The sequence below is a fragment of the Trachypithecus francoisi genome, unplaced genomic scaffold, assembly GCF_009764315.1.
Source record: "Trachypithecus francoisi isolate TF-2019V2 unplaced genomic scaffold, Tfra_2.0 Lachesis_group12, whole genome shotgun sequence".
NCBI lineage: Eukaryota > Metazoa > Chordata > Mammalia > Primates > Cercopithecidae > Trachypithecus > Trachypithecus francoisi.
Window position 1 is genome coordinate 10,525,546 of NW_022681457.1, and position 18,393 is coordinate 10,543,938.

Below are 18,393 nucleotides of genomic sequence, written 5' to 3' on the forward strand. Positions count from 1 at the left end.
GAGTTTTGCTCTTGTTGTCTGGGCTGGAGTGCAATGGCACGATCTCGACTCACTGCAACCTCCGCCTCCTGGGTTCCAGCGAGTCTCCTGCCTCAGCCTCCTGAGTAGCTGGGATTACAGGTGCCCACCACCACACTCAACTAATTTTTGTATTTTTAGTAGAGACAGGGTTTCAGCATATTGGCCAGGCTGGTCTTGAATTCCTGACCTTACGTGATCCGCCCGCCTCAGCCTCACTTTTACAGGCATGAAACACCATGCCCAGCCCCAAATTCTCTAAAGCATAGTTTGGGCTCAGTTCTCAACCGGGAATAATGATCATGTTTATTTCTTTTTTTTTTTTTTTTGAGACGGAGTCTCGCTCTGTCACCCAGGCTGGAGTGCAGTGGCCGGATCTCTGCTCACTGCAAGTGCCACCTCCCGGGTTTACGCCATTCTGCTGCCTTAGCCTCCCGAGTAGCTGGGACTACAGGTACCCGCCACCTCGCCTGACTAGTTTTTTGTATTTTTTAGTAGAGACGGGGTTTCACCGTGTTAGCCAGGATGGTCTCGATCTCCTGACCTCGTGATCCACCCATCTCGGCCTCCCAAAGTGCTGGGGTTACAAGCTTGAGCCACCGTGCCCGGCTGATCATGTTTATTTCATGAGTTTGCTGTGAGGATTATTATTGGCAGTAATAGTAGTAACATAAAGAGCTGTCTTCATAAAGACATGCTCTACACCAATACACACTCACACACACACACTCACACACATGAAAAGTTACTGAATTCCTTTGGAGAAAAATTTAAAATCTCATGGATATTGTAATCTGTGTAGCTGTGCTATTTTCACTTTCCCCATTGGCTACCAGGAAGCTTAGGAGCAAGTTTGTTTGCTGCCTCCTTTTTTGGTACGTGGGGGTAATTTTTGCCTCATTCTCCACTTAATCTGCTGCTCAGAGAGTTCTCTGGCCAAATCTTATAGGTCTTTGTTCACCACCCAAAATTCTGTATGGGATAAGATAAGGTAGAAGCTAATGGAACTATCATCTTTGCTCGAAACAGTAGGAGGCAGCATTCGTTGAAAGAACACTGAGGTCAGTGTGGCAACTCATGCCTACAGTCCCAGCTACTCAGACAGGAGGACTGCAGGAGTTTGAAACCAGCCTGGGCAACATAGCAAGACCCCATCTCTTAAATAAATAAATAAATAAATAAATAAATACCCAGGCTTGGTTGCATGTGCCTGTGGTCCCATCTACTCAGGAGTCTGAGGCAGGAGGATCCCTTGAGCCCAGGAGGTTGAGGCTGCAGCGAGCTATGATTGTACCACTGCACTCCAACCTGGGGACAGAGTGAAACCCTGTCAAAAAAAGAAGAAAGAAGAGGCTGAGGCAGGAGAATCGCTTGAACCCGGGAGGAGGGGGTTGCAGTGAGCAGAGATTGTGCCACTGCACTCCAGTCTGGGTAACAAGAGCGAAACTCCATCTAAAAAAAAAAAAGAGGCCTGGCGCGGTGGCTCAAGCCTGTAATCCCAGCACTTTGGGAGGCCGAGACGGGCAGATCGCGAGGTCAGGAGATCGAGACCATCCTGGCTAACACGGTGAAACCCCGTCTCTACTAAAAATACAAAAAACTAGCCAGGCGAGATGGCGGGCGCCTGTAGTCCCAGCTACTCGGGAGGCTGAGGCAGGAGAATGGCGTAAACCCGGGAGGCGGAGCTTGCAGTGAGCTGAGATCCGGCCACTGCACTCCAGTCCGGGCAACAGAGCGAGACTCCGCCTCAAAAAAAAAAAAAAATAGCCGGGCGCGGTGGCTCAAGCCTGTAATCCCAGCACTTTGGGAGGCCGAGGCGGGCGGATCACGAGGTCAGGAGATCGAGACCATCCTGGCTAACACGGTGAAACCCCGTCTCTACTAAAAATACAAAAAACTAGCCGGGCGCAGTGGCGGGCGCCTGTAGTCCCAGGTACTCGGAGGCTGAGGCGGGAGAATGGCGTGAACCCGGGAGGCGGAGCTTGCAGTGAGCCGAGATCGCGCCACTGCACTCCAGCCTGGGCGACACAGCGAGACTCCGTCTCAAAAAAATAAATAAATAAATAAATAAATAAATAATAAATAAAAATAATAATAATAATAAAAAAAATAAAAGACAAGAAAAAGAAGGGCCGGGCGCAGTGGCTCACGCCTGTAATCCTAGCACATTGGGCGGCGAGGCGGGCATATCACGAGGCCAGGAGATCGAGACCATCCTGGCTAACACAGTGAAACCCCGTCTCTACTAAAAATACAAAATAATTAGCCACATGTGGTGGCAGGCACCGGTAGTCCCAGCTATTTGAGAGGCTAAGGCAGGAGAATGGCATGAACCCGGGAGGCGGAGCTTGCAGTGAGCCCAGATCAGGCCACTGCACTCCAGCCTGAGTGAAAAAGTGAGATCCTGTCTCAAAAAAAAAAGAAAAGAAAAAAGAAAGGAAGGAGGGAAGGAAGGAAGGAAGGAAGGAAGGAAGGGAAAGAGAGAAAGAAAGAGAAAGAAAGAAGAAAAAGGAAAAAAGAAAAGAAAAAAGAAAGAGGTGAAGTTGAAATCATTGGCTTTCCTTGCTTAACTCCATCCTCTCTCGCAGGCTCTGGAGATTTTATTCCCTGACTCAGTGCCTCTCCTTTGTTTTGATGACAGTAAGTCCCTTGGGGGGTCAGGTCTGTGTTTGCATCTATTCTGGGGCCCCAGCACTCAACAGAGACCTCAAGGAATATGGAATGGAAGGAAGAAAAAAAGAGAGGGAGGGAGGGATGCAGAAATGGGTATGAAAATGGATGTGAGTCCTGGGTGAGCAAGCGAGGGGATAAATTCATGGACAAGCAAGGGAATTCTCGCGGACCCCTCACGGCCAATATGTGGCAGGAGTTATTATTATCCCAACATTCTCCAGAGGAGGAAGCCCAGGCTCAGAGTGGTGAGTGAGGAATGAACGGGTGAGAGTGTGAGGGAGTCCATGGGGCCAGGCCAGTCTCTGTCAGCGGCTTTCAGGACGAAGTGCAAGCTGCCCTGTGCGCGCCCATTCCTGGAAATGAGGTTTCTTTCCTCTTGGGCCCCAGCCCATGCCCACCCCCATCAAAGAGCATGGGCCCAGGCCACCGGAGTTGCTGAAAATTTATTTGGCCCCAGGAGCAGTGCAGGGACGGGCTGTGTTGGAAGAGAGAGGACAGCAGATGAGGATGGCTGATTGTCAAAGCAGGGAGCAGGACCCGGGGGCAGGAGAAACCAGGCTGCCTTCCCTTCCCAGGGGTCCCTGGGGCATCTGGGTGTGTCCGCGGGGGTCGGGGGAGTGTGCTGGACCGTTGTCGTGAGTGGCACCATTGGGGGTGAGAAGACAGGAACGGTTCAGATGGTTGGGGTGGAAGGTCGGGGGAAGGTTAATGGGCAGAGGAAGCTTACGGGTAGGGTTGGCTTGGCTTTGGCCGGTCTCAGTAGCCTGGGGTCAGGGGCTAGAGTCCAGGCTTGGCCAGGGGCTTCGGGTGGGAGTCAGGGCGCAGGCAGCAGTCTCACTCGGTCCGGCGGCCGCAGCGAGTGCCACTGGGCAATGGGCCGCCGTGGGTTGGCCAGCATGTCCGCCCAGTGGCGCAGGCCAGCCCCGCCGGCGGCCGCCCCCACGGCCACCCTCCCGATGGCCTCGTTCTTGCCCAGCTTGTCGTAGTCCAGCACGGTCAGCTCCACCTGCACCTTCTGGGGTGGGCGCGGGAGGAGGAGGAGAGAGGAGCGTGAGGGGAGGAGGCCCGGAAGGGGCAGTGTCCACCCTCACAGCTGAGGGTACCTCTCGCTGCCACCCGAGGGCTCGGGTCCCCGGAGCTCGGCACGGGGGAGGGGGTGGGAGACCGGAGGGACGGAGCCTGCGGGGAGGAGGAGGCGCTGGCGCCTTTCTTCCTGAGCAGCCAGGTTTCTAAGGAAATGAACCCTCAGGACTCGGTTGCGGAGCGGGTGTTCGGCGCCTCTTGGGGGAGCAACCTCCTAAGAGCCGCAAAGCTGCAGAACTTTAACAGGGGCCGAGCTAGGGTAGGCGCCATCCCTAAAGAGGTAAGGGGAGGTCTCTTTTTCTTAGACCCCTGTTCCTGAGGAGGGCGGGGCATCCTGGTGCCGTGTGGGGGGCGGGGCATCCTGGTCCTGCTTGGGGGCGGGGCATCCTGGTCTTGCTTGGGGTGGGGCATCTGGTCCTGCTTAGGAGTGGGGCATCCTGGTCCTGCTTGGGGCGGGGCATCCTGGTCCTGCTCGGGGGCGGGACATCCTGGTCCCACGTGGGGGGCGGGACATTCTGGTTCTGCTTGGGGGCGGGGCATCCTGCTCCTGCTTAGGGCTGGCATCCTGGTCCTGCTTGCGGTGGGGCATCTGGTCCTGCTTAGGAGTGGGTCACTGTGGTCCCGTTTGGGGGCAGGGTATATTGGTCCCGCTTGGTGGGGCGGGGCATACTGATCCTGCTTAGGCTGGGGCATCTGGTCCTGCTTACGGGTGGGGCATCCTAGTCCCGCTTAGGGGGTGGGGCATCCCGGTCCTGCTTACATTAGATAGGATGCCCACATCCAATCTTAAGGAGTCTCTTCCTGGAGTGGAGGAGGCTTCCTGGTCCTCATAGGAGGAAACAGACGGAGGGCATAACTTCAGAGCCCCTCACCTGGTTTCTAGGGAGATGCTAAAAGTCTCCCTCCGCCTAGCAATGGCTATTACTAAGGGTCTGGGCTTTTGGAGAACGACAGGTTTGAGCTCACCTGGACTTGGTCACAGGGCACCTCGAAGCTGAAAGCTTCGTTGTAATAGGGGTTCAGAGTGTTCTTCTTGATGGTGGTTTTCTTCTTCCGCACCTTTTTGCCGCCCTGCAGCAGGTGGACCTTGACGTATGGATCTGGGGAGAGGAAGGAGGAGTCTTATAGCTCTCCACTGCTGAGTTCTTGGGCCAAGATAGAAACACCGCCTACACCCTTCGGGTCTCCGTAGCTCTATCCCAAAATCCACGCCTTCCACGGCAGCCTGGGCCTCCCTGTCCCCGAAGAAACCCTCGGGGCTCAGAAACTGCCAGAACGAGAACCCACCCCACGCCATCCCCACACACCCCACTCCCTTGCTTCCCACACACCTGACAGTCCTCCTACGTCCATCTTCTTCAGGTTTTTAGCCTCCAGGACGATGACCGTGAGCTTCCCGGCCGTGGGGACATAGCGGAGGGAGAAACAGATGTCCCCAAGTTTCTCCTGCTGAAAGAAGGAGAGGGGCCCATCACCAGAGCCCCGGCTCCACATCCGTGCCCCCTCCATTTGTCTTTTCTCCCCACACTTTGGAATGGAACGGTCCACAGTTAAGGACGCAGGGGTACAATCCACGCCGCCCCGAGGGGCTGGAAGGCCTATGATCTGATTGGCTCAAAAAGTTGTGGGCGGAGGCTGGGGCGTGGCTCGGGGCGTGGCCGCACATGCTCACCTCCTCCCGCGGAGCAGCCTGCAGCTCCCGCCAGGTTTGCACCGGCCGCCCCAGGTCCACGGAGCTCATGGGGACCCGCACCTCCCCGATGGCGTCGTTGCGAGAGAAGCGGTCGAAGTCGTACACCGCCATGACCAGCACCCTGCCCCCTAGCTCCACGTAGGGGACCTGGAGTGCACAGAGAATCCGCAGTAGAGAGCAGGAAGTCAGACATAGGGTGAGGCGCAGCACATCCAGAAGGAAGGCGTGGAGTGAAGGAAGGGTCCAAGCGAACAGTTGGGGAAACTCAAATGGGGAAGTCCAGGGATCCATGGGGGAAAAAACCACGGGTCAGTGGAACCCAAATGGTACCGCCCAAGGACCAGGGTACAGCCCAGGAGTCAGCAGTGCCCAGAGTCCAGTGGAATAGCCCCAGAGCGGGTAGCTGCCACCTGAGCTGTGGCCGCCTGCAGGGAAAGCGGAAGGGGTCGGTCCCCAGTGTTCCAGGGACTGGGTGCAGGCTATGGAACGCAGGGCCTGAGGGCAGGAGCTCACCTTGAAGGCAAAGGTCTCCCCAAAGTGAGGGTTCAGCGTCTGCCGATGCACCTTGGTCTCGTACCGCCTCCGTTTGTCCGGCAGCAGGTAGACCCGCACGTAGGGGTCCGAGGAGCCACCCAGATCCAAGGCTGCCAATCCCTCTGCTTGCAGAATGCCCACCAGCAGCTGCAGGGCCCAGGCACAGTGCGGGAGGTGGAGAACACTAGTCTTAGCCTCCCTTCCATGGCTCCTTTCAGAAGTGGTTGGAACCCCTGGACCCTCCCTCCAAAGCATCCCCTTCCTCCAACCCACCTGGCCACTCTGGAAGTCATAATCCAGGGAGTACTGCAGTCGTCCTAGCTCATGCTTGTCTGCCACCTGCTGCCCTGGCCCGGATGGTGCTGGCTCCAGCTCCTCCACTTCTGGCTGCACCTTAGGGAGCCAGGGGTAAGGGTAGGTGAAGTCTTCCCCTGATAGCAGTATCTTTCAGGTTCAGAAGCCAAGAGAGGCTCACAAGTCCCTTGGGCTATACCTGAGCGCTCACAGGCTAAGCAGAGTCAGTATTTGACTAGAGATGTCTGCCACAGGCAGGAAATAGACATGATAACACAGATGCAGTATGTTTGTGAATGTTTGATTAGTGGTGTCTGCTATGGGCAGGGACTAGACATGTGTTTGTCATGCTTAGATTAAAACAAGTACTGATAGTATCCCATTGCCTACAGGAATAATGCAGGTTGTATTTCACATGCTAATGGATGTATCGGGGTGCTAGTCCAAACTGCCATGTTTACTTGTGATCTTAGCACAGCAAAACATGGAGGAGGAATGGCATATTTACTGTGTATTTGTTATTCTAAAGTAGAATGAAAAAGCAGAAGGTGTCTCCTTAACCTAGGCCAGCAATTCTTTTTTTTTTTTTTTTGAGACGGAGTCTCACTCTGTCACCCAGGCTGGAGTGCTGTGGCCGGATCTCAGCTCACTGCAAGCTCCGCCTCCCGGGTTTAAGCCATTCTCCTGCCTCAGCCTCCCAAGTAGCTGGGACTACAGGCGCCGCCACGTCGCCTGGCTAGTTTTTTGTAGTTTTTAGTAGAGACGGGGTTTCACCGTGTTAGCCAGGATGGTCTCGATCTCCTGACGTCGTGATCCATCCGTCTCGGCCTCCCAAAGTGCTGGGATTACAGGCTTGAGCCACCGTGCCCGGCCTAGCAATTCTTAAAATTCAATGTAAACCTGAATTCCCCTGAGTCCTGTGACAAAATGTCTGAGGTCACCTCTTCAGGGATGCTGACTCAACAGGTCAGGTGCTAGCTCCAGAATTTGCATTTCAACAAGTACCCTGTGTGATTCTGCTGCAGTCTTTGAACATCACTGGTTTAAGGGATAGGGATGGGGCTGGACACCAGGACCCTAAATGGCATCTTTACAGATAGTAATTGTATCAGCTCCTGATTGAGAAGGAAGGAGGGGAAATACCAAGTTAGTGACCGCAAACTTGAGGTTCAGAGAGGGACAGTGAATTCTCCAAGGTCACACAACCGGGAAATGGTCCCTCTTGGTTGGAAACCTAGTGCTGTCTGGCTCCCAGGCAAACATTGCACTCTGCGCTGAGAGACTTAATTTTCAGACCCTGCAGTGACCACTTTCCATTCCAACAGCCTCGTCCAGTGCAAATCTCTTTTATCCTCTCTGGGCTGCTGCTGCACTGGCCTCCTCCCCGGATTCCTCGCCGCAGATCTGTCCTACGCAGGGGTTCCAGAGGAGTCATCCTAACACCATCTGACCCTGTCCCTCTCATGCTCAAAACCTATTTGTAGCTTTCATCACCCTCATGACGTGGATACTGCTGAGTTCTCCAGACACTTCACTCCAGAGTGCAGCTATTGTGAAAAACGACTCTTTGTTCCCCAAATAAGCCTCAGAATCTGGATATGGGGCCTGAATCTGGGTATGCGGCCTCAACACTTGCTCCAACTTGGACTAGAATGTCCTTCTCTCTGGTCTCAGTTAACTCTGTTCCTTGGGTCTCAGTACAGAGTCACCACCACCATGAAGCCTCCTCTGTTTGACCCTCTGTTTTAAAATTTTTCTTACTGTAAATACGTCTCATTCTCTGAAAGAAATCAGCACATTTTAAAGTATTCTGGCACAAAGCTGGTTTTCAGCTTTCAAAGCCATTTATTTATTTATTTATTTATTTATTTATTGGAGACAAGAGTCTTGCTCTGTCACCCAGGTTGGAGTGCAGTGGCGTGATCACAGCTCACTGCAGCCTCCACCTCTCCATTTCAGTGCCTCAGCCTCTCGAGTAGCTGGGATTATACCATGCCACCACGCCTGGCTAATTTTTTTTTTTTTTTTGAGACGGAGTCTGGCTCTGTCGCCCGGGCTGGAGTGCAGTGGCCGGATCTCAGCTCACTGCAAGCTCCGCCTCCCGGGTTTACTCCATTCTCCTGCCTCAGCCTCCTGAGTAGCTGAGACTACAGGCGCCCGCCACCGCGCCCGACTAATTTTTTGTATTTTTAGTAGAGATGGGGTTTCACCTGTGGTCTCGATCTCCTGACCTTGTGATCCGCCCGCCTCGGCCTCCCAAAGTGCTGGGATTACAGGCGTGAGCCACCGCGCCCGGATTCCTGGCTAATTTTTTGTATTTTAAGTAGAGACAGGTTTTCATCATGTTGCCCAGGCTACTCTAGAATTCATGACCTCAGGCAATCTGCCCACCTCAGCCTCCCAAGTGCTAGGATTACAGGTGTGAGCCACCGCACCTGGCCCAGAGCCAAATATTTATACGTTTCGGTAGATTTCTATACAGTGGGATGCCTTTTCTGCGCTCCTATGAGACCCTGTAGTACCGCACATATTACCCTGTGTGGTGAGTGTCTGTGTCAGTGCCTGACTACCCCACCAGACTGGAAAGTTCTTGTGAACAGCAGCTAGTTCTGTTCCATCTCCAGGTCCCCAGAGTCCAGTTGAGGGCTAGACACACAGGGAGGATGAGCCAGTAAGGTGGGTTCCTATAGGAGGGAAGGGAGCAGGGACTGGGACCCGCTGGGCCATTGAGAGGAGCAGGGTGCGGGAAGGGGCCGGGTAGAGGGGCTGGGCCGGGCCACACCTTGTCTATGTAACTCTGGCCCAGCCCCTTCACTTCCTGAAGGTGGACCTGGGCTTGGGCCTGGCTCTTCTTGCCCGTCCGCCTCCGACAGCGCTTCCGGTAGAGACAGAAACAGCAGCTCAAGACGAGGAGGCCTGAGACCAGCACGATGGTGGCCAGGGCCCAGGGGGGCACTGCAGAGGGGTGGAGACAACACACATTGAGGCCTGGGCAGCGCGCTGGCTGATTCAGTCCTGATTATACGCGGAAGCTGGAATGCTGGCCTCCTTTTCCCTCCAGCCATTTTCATTCCATTTCTTTCCGCGTTTTTCTTCCACCTAATGTGGCCTATAGAGAGATTCGATGCCCTAACCCAGGCTGACACCATCTGGATTTGCTTGCCTATTAGTTCTGCCTTTCCTTACCCGCCCCCGCCCCCCATGTCTGCTCAACTCCTGATGCTTTTTAGAAGAAGCCCTGCTCCTCATCGGGCCTCAGTTTCCTTATCTGTAAAAGAAGGGCTAGGTGGACCTTCCAATTCTAAGATCCCATTCCATGCAACACCCCTTGATCCGGTTTCGATTTCTGTTCCTTCCTTTTTCCCGATTTCTTTTGCGTTCTACTCCAGGATGATGACCCGGAATCCCAGCCGGATTTTCCAGCCCGCCTGCTCGAGTACACCTGTCCGAATCCTGCCCCTCGGAATCCTGGCCGGGCTTTCTCTCTGCTCGTCCCCCCCACCCCCTACCGTCTTTCCCCGGGTCTTGCTCACCGGGGCCGTGGTTGATGCGACTGGAGTCGGGAGGCGTGTCGGGCGATGGAGGCCCCGGGGTTGGGGGCTCCGGGAACATGGTGGCGGGTTCCTAGAGTCTTTTCTGCAGAGGCACTCAAGCACCCTAGTCCCCCATTCCCACCCCAGACATCCATTGAGCCCCACGCACAACAAAGAACTCCAACTCCCATGAGGCCCATGCGCGAACAGCCGCGCAGAAACCGGACAGCCACCGCGAGTCATGCTGGGAGTTGTAGTTTCAGCCTCCCTGCGCTTGAGAGGGGGTGTCCAGGACCTAGTTGCATCCCAAAGGGATACCCTCTTCCTCCACGGTCCCACAGGCATTCCGCTGACTTCTGCCTCGTCCTCGCCCCTCCGCAGGGCCTGAACCGGAAGCGGGCGAAGGCAGGCGTGGGAACCAGCGGACTGCGTTGCCCAGAGCAACAGCAGGGCTCCTCTCGAGCGGGGTGGGAGCAAAGCTGGTTGCCCGGGCAACGGTCTGTTGCCAGGACAACGGGCGGGGCTGACGCACAGACGCGGAGTCTCGGCGGGGCAGGCTCGCTCCGGGGCCCACTGGTGCCTGGGAACCCCCCGATAGCCCGACTGGGATCCTCAGGTCCCGCGAGGTGGGGAGGGGCAGCCTGTGGTCCGAGCGGCCACAGCCGACTACTCCCTCCGCACTTGGTCCTGGGAGCTGAGACGCAGGTTCCCTCTTCCCTCTCCCCAGTTTTGCTGGAGGGCGGGTCGGGGGCTGCCTGGTGCCTGTGCTGAGCCCCCCTCATCCTTCTTGGCCTGTTGGTCTCTCCACGCATCCGTGCTGTCTTCACACCTGCTCTCGTGACCGCCTCGGTCTCCACGCTGTCTCTTGACCCCAAATAGGCGTCTTCCCTGTGTCTGCCTCCCCATTCCGCCCGTCTGTCTTGCCTATCGCCTGGCCTCTGTCCCCAGGGTCTCTACCCCTTCGCTCCGCCTGCGCTCCCCTCCCCGCCCTCGGCTCTTTGTCTTCTCCATACCTGACTCGCGTCCCCAAATCCCTGTCTCTCCGCTTCAGGCTCCAGCCCTCCCACTGTCTCTGTTGGTCCCCCCAGTGCCCCAGCCCCCACTCCCACACCCCTTTCCTCTAGGGATGCGGATGCGGATGGGCTGAGGGCGGGGGTCCCAGCAGCTCCTACCTGCTCGGCGGCTGGACGGGACGCTCCCGGGAGACGCGGAGGCGCCAGCCCCGCCCGGACCCCGCCCCCCGCACGTGGGCGGTGGCGCTGTCCCGGGTGCTGATCGCGGAACTCGGCGGGGCGGGGGAGCCGCGGAGCGAAGCCGGATCCCGTGCGCGCGTGTGTGCCCGTGCGCGTGTGCGCGCGTGTGTGGTGTGTATTGTGTGTGCCTGTATTTGGTCTCGGGTAGGCGGAAAGCCCCGCCCCGCCCCTCCTCCCGCCTCCACCCGGGAACCTCGATGACGCCCACAGATATTTATCCTGGTGCCTTAGACTTTTCTGCCCTCTGGTCCAGTCGTTGGCCGTCCAGACCACTCCACTCCTCCCGCCCCAACACACACGACACACACCCAAAGAACGGCATGCCAGGATACTCAGTCCTAGGACCTAGGAGACCCTAGACCCTCACTGGAGACCTAGACTCTGTGGGGTTCAGCATCAAAGTCCCCAGCTATCAGCCCCCAGACATCGCCCCCTAAGTTCTCCTAACACCAGTCCCAAGAGGCGGCCAGTGCGGTGACTCACACCTGTAATCTCAGCAGTTTGGGAGGTCGAAGCAGGAGGAATGCTTGAGCTCAGGAGCTGGAGACCAGCCTGGGCAACATAGCAAAATCCCGTCTCTACAAAAATGAGTCCGGCGTGGTGGTGCCTACCTGTGATCACAGCTACTCTAGAGGCTGAGTTGGGAAGATCACCTGGGCCCAGGAGGTCAAGGCTGCAGTAAGCCACTGCACTCCAGACTGGGCAACAAAGGAAGACCATGTCTCAAAAACAAAAACAGAACAAAACAACAACAACAACAACAAAAAGAGTAAAAGAAAAGCTCAGAAAGCAAGTCCCCAAGCACCTAGCTCCAGCGAGCCCTGTCCATACTGCCCAGACCCTGGACACAGACGTCTGGACACCGCCTTCTCTGAGAGACTCAACCACCCAAACCTACATTTTTTCATTGCAAATGTGTGGGTCCCTCTAGTCCCCTCCTGGACGTTTGCCTCTATCCCTAGATACCAGGAACCCATCCCTACTCCCAACCCAATATTATTTCCGGACCCAGAAATCCATGGAACAACTGTCTCTGGGGAGAACAGTGATTTAATAAATTATGGGATAGAAGGAAACATATATGTGGATGGTGGGGTGCAGGGAGACCTTGGGCACAGGGACACCCTCTGACCTCAGATTACAGAAGACTGATTTGGTTTCTGAAGTAAAAGCAGGGCAGGATCCTGCCTGCCTTTGGTCCTCAAGTAGCCAGAACTCCAGACCCGAATTCCTTCCTGCCTCAGAATCCAGGCTCCAGTTTGTTTCTTCCCGTATCCTGGACTCCCAGCTTCCTCCTCCCTGAAAGACCTAGGAAATCCAAGCTACCACCTCTCTCCTTCAAAGAACCAGGAATCCGGATCCCCAGCTCCCATAGGGTTCATCTGAAGCCCATCAGACCACTCTGTCCTGGGGAAACCAGAGTTTGGGATCCCAGTCTCCTCCTGCCACAGCACCTAGGAGTCTGGGAGCCCAGCCCTCTGCTCTTCCAGGAATCTGGGCTCAAGTGGGCATCCAGAGCTTGAGGATGCTTGGGCTGCCAACCCAGCCCTCTCGTCACTTAGACCTGCAACTTGTGGGCCTGGATGGCGGCCACGTTCTCATAGATGAGATTTTCGACACTCTCATACGGGACCTCCTTCTTGGCTGGGGCCTGGGCTGACTGTTGGAGGAACTGCAGGATGCACTGGTGCAGGAACACGTACTGAGCCTGGGAAACGGTCATGGGAGTGAGGGGCGTCCCCCTAAGTCTGGGCTGTATGGAGCCCCAGGGTACCTCCACCCACCAACTCCCGTCCTGTGTCGCTGAGGGGCTGCCTCACCTCAGTCTGCACCATCAACGGCCGGCTCTCTCTCATCTTCCTCACAAAGCTGAAGGGCCCAAGGAGACCCTGGGACTGCAGCTGCCGGAGCAGGACGTCCAGGGCAATGAGGGTGCCTGTGCGACCCACGCCAGCACTAGGCAGAACAAGGGAAGGGTCAGACCAAGGGGCAGCAGTGCGAGGGTCCGGGGTCATGGCTGATTGGAGGGATCTGTGTTTGAATGATGACAATAACTATGCCTGCTCACACCTGTAATCCCAGCACTTCGGGAGGCCAAAGCCAGTGGATCACCCAAGGTCAGGAGGTCGAGACCAGCCTGGCCAACCTGGCGAAACACTATCTCTACTAAAAATACAAAAATTAGCCGGGTATGGTGGCGCACGCCTGTAATCCCAGCTACTTGGGAGGCTGAGGTGAAGAATTGCTTGAACCCAGAAGGTGGAGGTTGCAGTGAGCTGAGATCGCACCATTGCACACCAGCCTGGGCAACAAGAGCAAAACTCCATCTCAAACAACAACAACAACAAAACTATGCCTGGAGTTCCTTCCATCTGTTAGGCTCTAAGTGCCTGATGGGCCTTCTTCCCTCCTCCCAAACCTAAGAAGTGGGATGTACCAGCACATCCTTTGTACAGATGGGGAAATGGAGGCTGAGTGAGGTGAAGTCCCATACCCCAGGCCACTCAGCTAATAAGTGACAGAGCTGGGGTTCAAACACAGGAATAAGAACTCTCCAGCCAATCATTTAATAATTCCTTTAAACACAAAATTAGTCTTCCGTTTTGTTTTGTTTGTCACGCAGGCTGGAGTACAGTGGCATGACCTCGGCTCACTGCACCCTTGACCTCCTGGGCTCAAGTGATCCTCCTGTCTCAGCCTCCTGAGTAGCTCGGATTACAGGCACGCACCACTGCATCTGGCTAACTTATTTAATGTTTTTATAGAGACAGGGTCTTGCCATGTTGCCCAGGCTGGTCTCAAACTCCTGGACTCAAGTGATCCTCCCACCTCAGTCCCCCAAAGTGCTAGGATTACAGGCATGAGCTACGGTGCCCAGTGAAAAAATTAGCTGTTTTAGGTTGGGCACAGTGGCTCACACCTGTAATCCCAGCACTTTGTGAGGCTGAGGTGGGTGGATCACGAGGTGAGGAGATCAAGACCATCCTGGCCAACATGGTGAAACTCCATCTCTACTAAAAATACCAAAAAAAAAAAAAAAAAAAATTAGCCAGGCATAGTGGCATACTCCTGTAGTCCCAGCAACTCGAGAGGCTGAGGCAGGGGAATCGCTTGAACCTGGGAGGCAGAGGTTGCAGTGAGCCAAGATCACACCACTTCACTCTAGCCTGGGTGACAGAGCGAGACTCCATCTCAAAAAAAAAAAAAAAAAAAAAAAAAAAGCTATTTTAGGCTGGGCGCAGTGGCTCACGCCTGTAATCCCAGCACTTTGGGAGGCTGAAGTGGGCGGATCACCTGAGGTCAGGCATTGGAGACAAGCCTGGCCAACATGGAGAAACCCCATCTCTACTAAAAATACCAAAATTAGCCAGATGGGGTGGCTATTCCCAGCTACTCAGGATGCCGAGGCAGGAGAATCACTTGAACCCAGGAGGCGGAGGTTACAGTGAGCTGAGATCAAGCCATTGCACTCCAGCCTGGGTGACACAGCGAGACTCCGTCTCCAAAAAAAAAAGACAAAAAATTTAGCTATTTGAATGTGAGCAATTTATCACACTCACAACATTGTGCAGCCTCCACCTCTATCTACTTGCAAAACACTTTCATCACCCTTAAAGCAGACACCACGCCCATGAGGCCACCTCTCCCCATTCCGTATCTCCCTCCAGGGCCTGGAAGCTACTAATCTGTTTAGTGTCTGTTGCTTTGGCTATTCTAGATATGCTTCTGGACATGTATACTAATGGAATGATGTAATGATATCCACTCAACTCTAAAATGGGGGGGACATTGCCGGGCGTGGTGGTTCACACCTGTAATCCCAGCACTTTGGGAGGCCGAGGTGGTCGGATCACCTGGGGTTGGGAGTTCGAGACCCACCTGACCAACATGATAAAACCCCGTGTCTACTAAAAATACAAAATTAGCCAGGCGTGGTGGCACATGCCTGTAATCCCAGCTACTCAGGAGGCTGAGGCAGGAGAATCGCTTGAACCCGGGAGGCAGAGGTTGCAGTGAGCCGAGATCGCACCATTGCACTCCAGCCTGGGCAACGAGAGCGAAATTCCGCCTCCAAAATAAACAAACAAACAAATAAATAAAATAAAATGGGGAGGACAATTTTACCATGAGGCTGTTATGAGGAGCAGTAGGACTGTGTAAATATTCACTGTCACTGAAACCAGAGCCCCAGTCTCAGGGGTTGTCACTCCTCCTCATCTCCCTAATAGTTACCGTTAGGTGAAATCTGACCTATGGGACTTCAGCATAAATATCAGGAAAGCGTCAGGTGCTGTGGCTCACACCTGTCATCCCAGTACTTTGGGAGGCCGAGGCGGGCGGATCACGAGGTCAGGAGTTCGAGACCAGCCTGGCCAACATGGTGAAACCCCATCTCTACTAAAAATACAAATATTAGCCAGGTGCAGGAGTGAGCATCTGTAGTCCCAGCTACTCAGGAGGCTGAGACAGGAGAATTGCTTGAACCTGGAAGGCAGAGGTTGCAGTGAGCTGAGATTGTGCCATTGCACTCCAGCCTGGGCGACAGGGCGAGACTCTATCTCAAATAAAATAAAATAAAATAAAACAAAAATAAGTATCAGGGAAGCAGTTGATGCGGGAGGCCCTGCACTCTAGTGCAAGGAAGTGTCTCCAGTGTTTCTCAGAATCTGTGGCCACGTCTCTGTCCTGTGCCTTCATCCTTTCTCCCTTCTCTTCTACATTCAACTTTCTCTGCCTTTACCTTTTCATCTCTCTTTTTTTCCTTTTTTTTTTTTTCTTAAATTGAGACAGAGTCACCCAGGCTGGAGTGTGGTGTGCGACCTCGGCTCACTGCAACCTCCGCCTCTCGGGTTCAAGCGATTCTCCTGCCTCAGGGTCCCGAGTAGCTGGGATTACAGGTGCCCGCCACCACACCTGGCTAATTTTTGTATGTTTAGTAGAGACAGGGTTTCGCTATGTTGGCCAGGCTGGTCTCAAACTCCTGAAGTCAAGTGATCCACCCGCCTCAGCCTCCCAAAGTGCTGGGATTTACAGGCGTGAGCCACCACGCCTGGCCTGCCTTTTCATCTTTCATTCCCATTTTTTCATCCTTATCCTCCTTTTCATTTTTTTTTTTTTTTTTTTTTTGAGACAGAGTCTCGCTCTGTCGCCCAGGCTGGAGTGCAGTGGCATGTCCTCGGCTTACTGCAAGCTCCGCCTCCTGGGTTTACGCCATTCTCCTGCCTCAGCCTCCCGAGTAGCTGGGACTACAGGCACCCACCACCACGCCCGGCCAATTTTTTGTATTTTTAGTAGAGATGGGGTTTCACCGTGTTAGCCAGGATGGTCTCGATCTCCTGACCTCGTGATCCACCTGCCTCGGCCTCCCAAAGTGCTGGGATTACAGGTGTGAGCTACTGCACCTGGCCCCTCCTTCTTTTCTTAACTGCTTCACATCCCCCTTTATCTTCCGCATCCACCTCCTCCTTCTCTCCCTCTTCCACCTCCCATGTAAGTTCCCAGGGTCCCATCTAACACCACTGTCTGAGCCCCAAGGGAGTGGTTCTCTCAAGACCGAGGGTCCTGGGCTGGTCCCCACCTGCAGTGTACAATGGGTGGGCCTCCCTCCGTGGTCTGATCCAGCCACTGCCGGAGCATCCTCCAGAAAGCCAGCAAGATGTCTGGGGAAGAGGGAACGCCGTGATCTGGCCAGGCTTGGTAGTGGAATTGCCGCACGGATAGCGTCTTCTGTTCCTCCACCTGGAAGGAGGGAGCACTCAGGCTCTGGAGATGAACGTAAGGAGGACCTGGCTTCTACCACTAGGAGTGGGTTCCCCGGGGCACACTGCAGCTCCTCAGAGGAGTGAGTGGAAGGCTGGAGCTGGTGGAGGGTCCTGGAGGCATGGCGTATGTCACAGGGGAAGGCTGAGGCCAGGACGGGGCTGTACACACGCACCTGGAGGAGCTGCAGCTCCCGCACCGTCCAGTTCTCCATCACTTCCTCACCCACCAGGGTTACCTGCAGCTGCCCATGGGTGCAGGGCTGCGAGTCCAGAGGCCAGTAATGCTCACACTTCACCTGGGGGAGGGGAAGGGGTCAGAGAACAGAACTCCTCTACCCCAGATCTGTGGGGTCTGCTTTAGGCCCCATATGTGAACCAGCAGATGGGCTGGGGGGAGAGTGGGCAACAGGTCTACACTGAAGACACCTGGGGTCACCCTGGGGGAATCCGTGAGGTCTGGGTGTGGGGTCTACATTGGATCAGTGTTCAGTGCAGGGTCCTGCACCCAGTCAGCACCCAGGACTCAGATCTCTCACCCGGCCGGCCTCCATGCAGTTGGTCAGCATGACCAGCGTGTGGCTCTGCTGTTCCCACACCAGGCGCCAGAAGTCACCCACCGTCTGTGGCAGGGGACCCTGGGTGGCAATGAACTCCTGGGGGTTCCAGAGACCCTGGTTGAGGAAGGCAGGCGGGTCAGGGAGGTCTTTAGATGACCCCCGCCAGCTCTGATCTCTCCAGGCCTTCTGGGCACCCTTTCAGTCCCAACCACGACCTTACGGGCATGAAGCTGGCATTGATGTAGTCAGAGCCTGGCTCCTCGTGGATGGGCTTCAGGGGCACCCGGGACCAGTCGTCTAGGAGAAGAGGCCAGCATTAGCCAGGAAGAGAGACCCAGAGAGGCACACAGACAAGACCAAGACCCATGGACAGAAGTCATGCTGAGATGCCGGCAGACGCTGGGAGCTATACAGGGATTGAGAGGGGCAGAGGGACCTCAGCTGCAGGGAGCAGGCCAGGAGGACTCTCAAAGGGACCCACAGCCAGGCGCAGTGGCTCACGCCTGTAATCCCAGCACTTTGGGAGGCCGAGACGGGTGGATCACCTGAGGTCAGGAATTTGAGACCAGCCTGGCCAACATGGTGAAACCCAGTCACTACTAAAAATACAAAAATTAGCCAGGCACGGTGGCAGGCGCCTGTAGTCCCAGCTACTAGGGAGGCTGAGGTGGGAGGATCGCTTGAACCCGAGAGGTGGAGGTTGCAGTGAGCCAAGGTGGCACCATTTCACTCCAGCCTGGGCAACAGAGCAAGACTCTGTCTCAAAGGAAAAAAATGGGTGGGCCGGGTGCGGTGGCTCAAGCCTGTAATCCCAGCACTTTGGGAGGCCGAGACGGGTGGATCACAAGGTCAGGAGATCGAGACCATCCTGGCTAACACGGTGAAACCCCGTCTCTACTAAAAAATACAAAAAAACTAGCCGGGCGAGGTGGCGGGCGCCTGTAGTCCCAGCTACTCGGGAGGCTGAGGCAGGAGAATGGCGTGAACCCGGGA

The 18,393-nt window shown here is 55.2% G+C and overlaps 2 protein-coding genes across 7 annotated transcripts in view; both read right to left on the reverse strand.

Annotated features, from left to right (window-relative positions):
- Positions 1–3,115: 3,115 nt before the first annotated feature.
- SYT5 (synaptotagmin 5) lies at positions 3,116–11,560 on the reverse strand. Of its 3 annotated transcripts, none has more exons than XM_033224441.1 (9): positions 11,001–11,560; positions 9,829–9,952; positions 9,078–9,250; positions 6,275–6,394; positions 5,981–6,148; positions 5,447–5,614; positions 5,106–5,220; positions 4,741–4,874; positions 3,116–3,706 (listed from the first exon to the last, which is right to left on the reverse strand). In XM_033224441.1, exons 2-9 carry the CDS (start codon positions 9,905–9,907, stop codon positions 3,506–3,508), a joined length of 1,158 nt encoding a protein of 385 aa, XP_033080332.1. In that variant the 5' UTR covers positions 9,908–9,952; positions 11,001–11,560; the 3' UTR covers positions 3,116–3,505. The 3 variants fall into 3 exon arrangements, with proteins under 3 accessions (XP_033080332.1, XP_033080331.1, XP_033080333.1); XM_033224440.1 differs by having other exon boundaries at positions 5,106–5,223; positions 11,001–11,559; XM_033224442.1 differs by lacking the exons at positions 9,078–9,250; positions 11,001–11,560 and having other exon boundaries at positions 9,829–10,983.
- Positions 11,561–12,113: 553 nt separating this feature from the next.
- Positions 12,114–18,393, reverse strand: part of PTPRH (protein tyrosine phosphatase receptor type H) — a 30,244-nt gene continuing 23,964 nt past the window's right edge. For all 4 annotated transcript variants that reach the window (XM_033224437.1, XM_033224436.1, XM_033224438.1 and 1 more), the window contains 6 exons: positions 17,621–17,697; positions 17,380–17,514; positions 17,017–17,139; positions 16,660–16,820; positions 12,902–13,037; positions 12,114–12,789 (listed from right to left, as the gene is read on the reverse strand). In XM_033224437.1, the coding sequence (XP_033080328.1) occupies positions 12,640–12,789; positions 12,902–13,037; positions 16,660–16,820; positions 17,017–17,139; positions 17,380–17,514; positions 17,621–17,697 (782 nt within the window). In that variant the 3' untranslated portion in view covers positions 12,114–12,639. The remainder of the gene's footprint in view (positions 12,790–12,901; positions 13,038–16,659; positions 16,821–17,016; positions 17,140–17,379; positions 17,515–17,620; positions 17,698–18,393) is intronic.

Bases quoted from the DNA above. Each gene is read 5' to 3' on its own strand.
- SYT5 (XM_033224442.1), bottom strand. From the start codon at position 10,173: ATGCCTGTGGGACCGTGGAGGAAGAGGGTATCCCTTTGGGATGCAACT. The intron at 5,221-5,446 runs GTGAGCATGTGC...TTCTTTCAGCAG, and splicing joins AGGCTGCTCCGCGGGAGGAG to GAGAAACTTGGGGACATCTG. The intron at 4,875-5,105 runs GTGTGTGGGAAG...TCCTCTCCCCAG, and splicing joins GGACGTAGGAGGACTGTCAG to ATCCATACGTCAAGGTCCAC.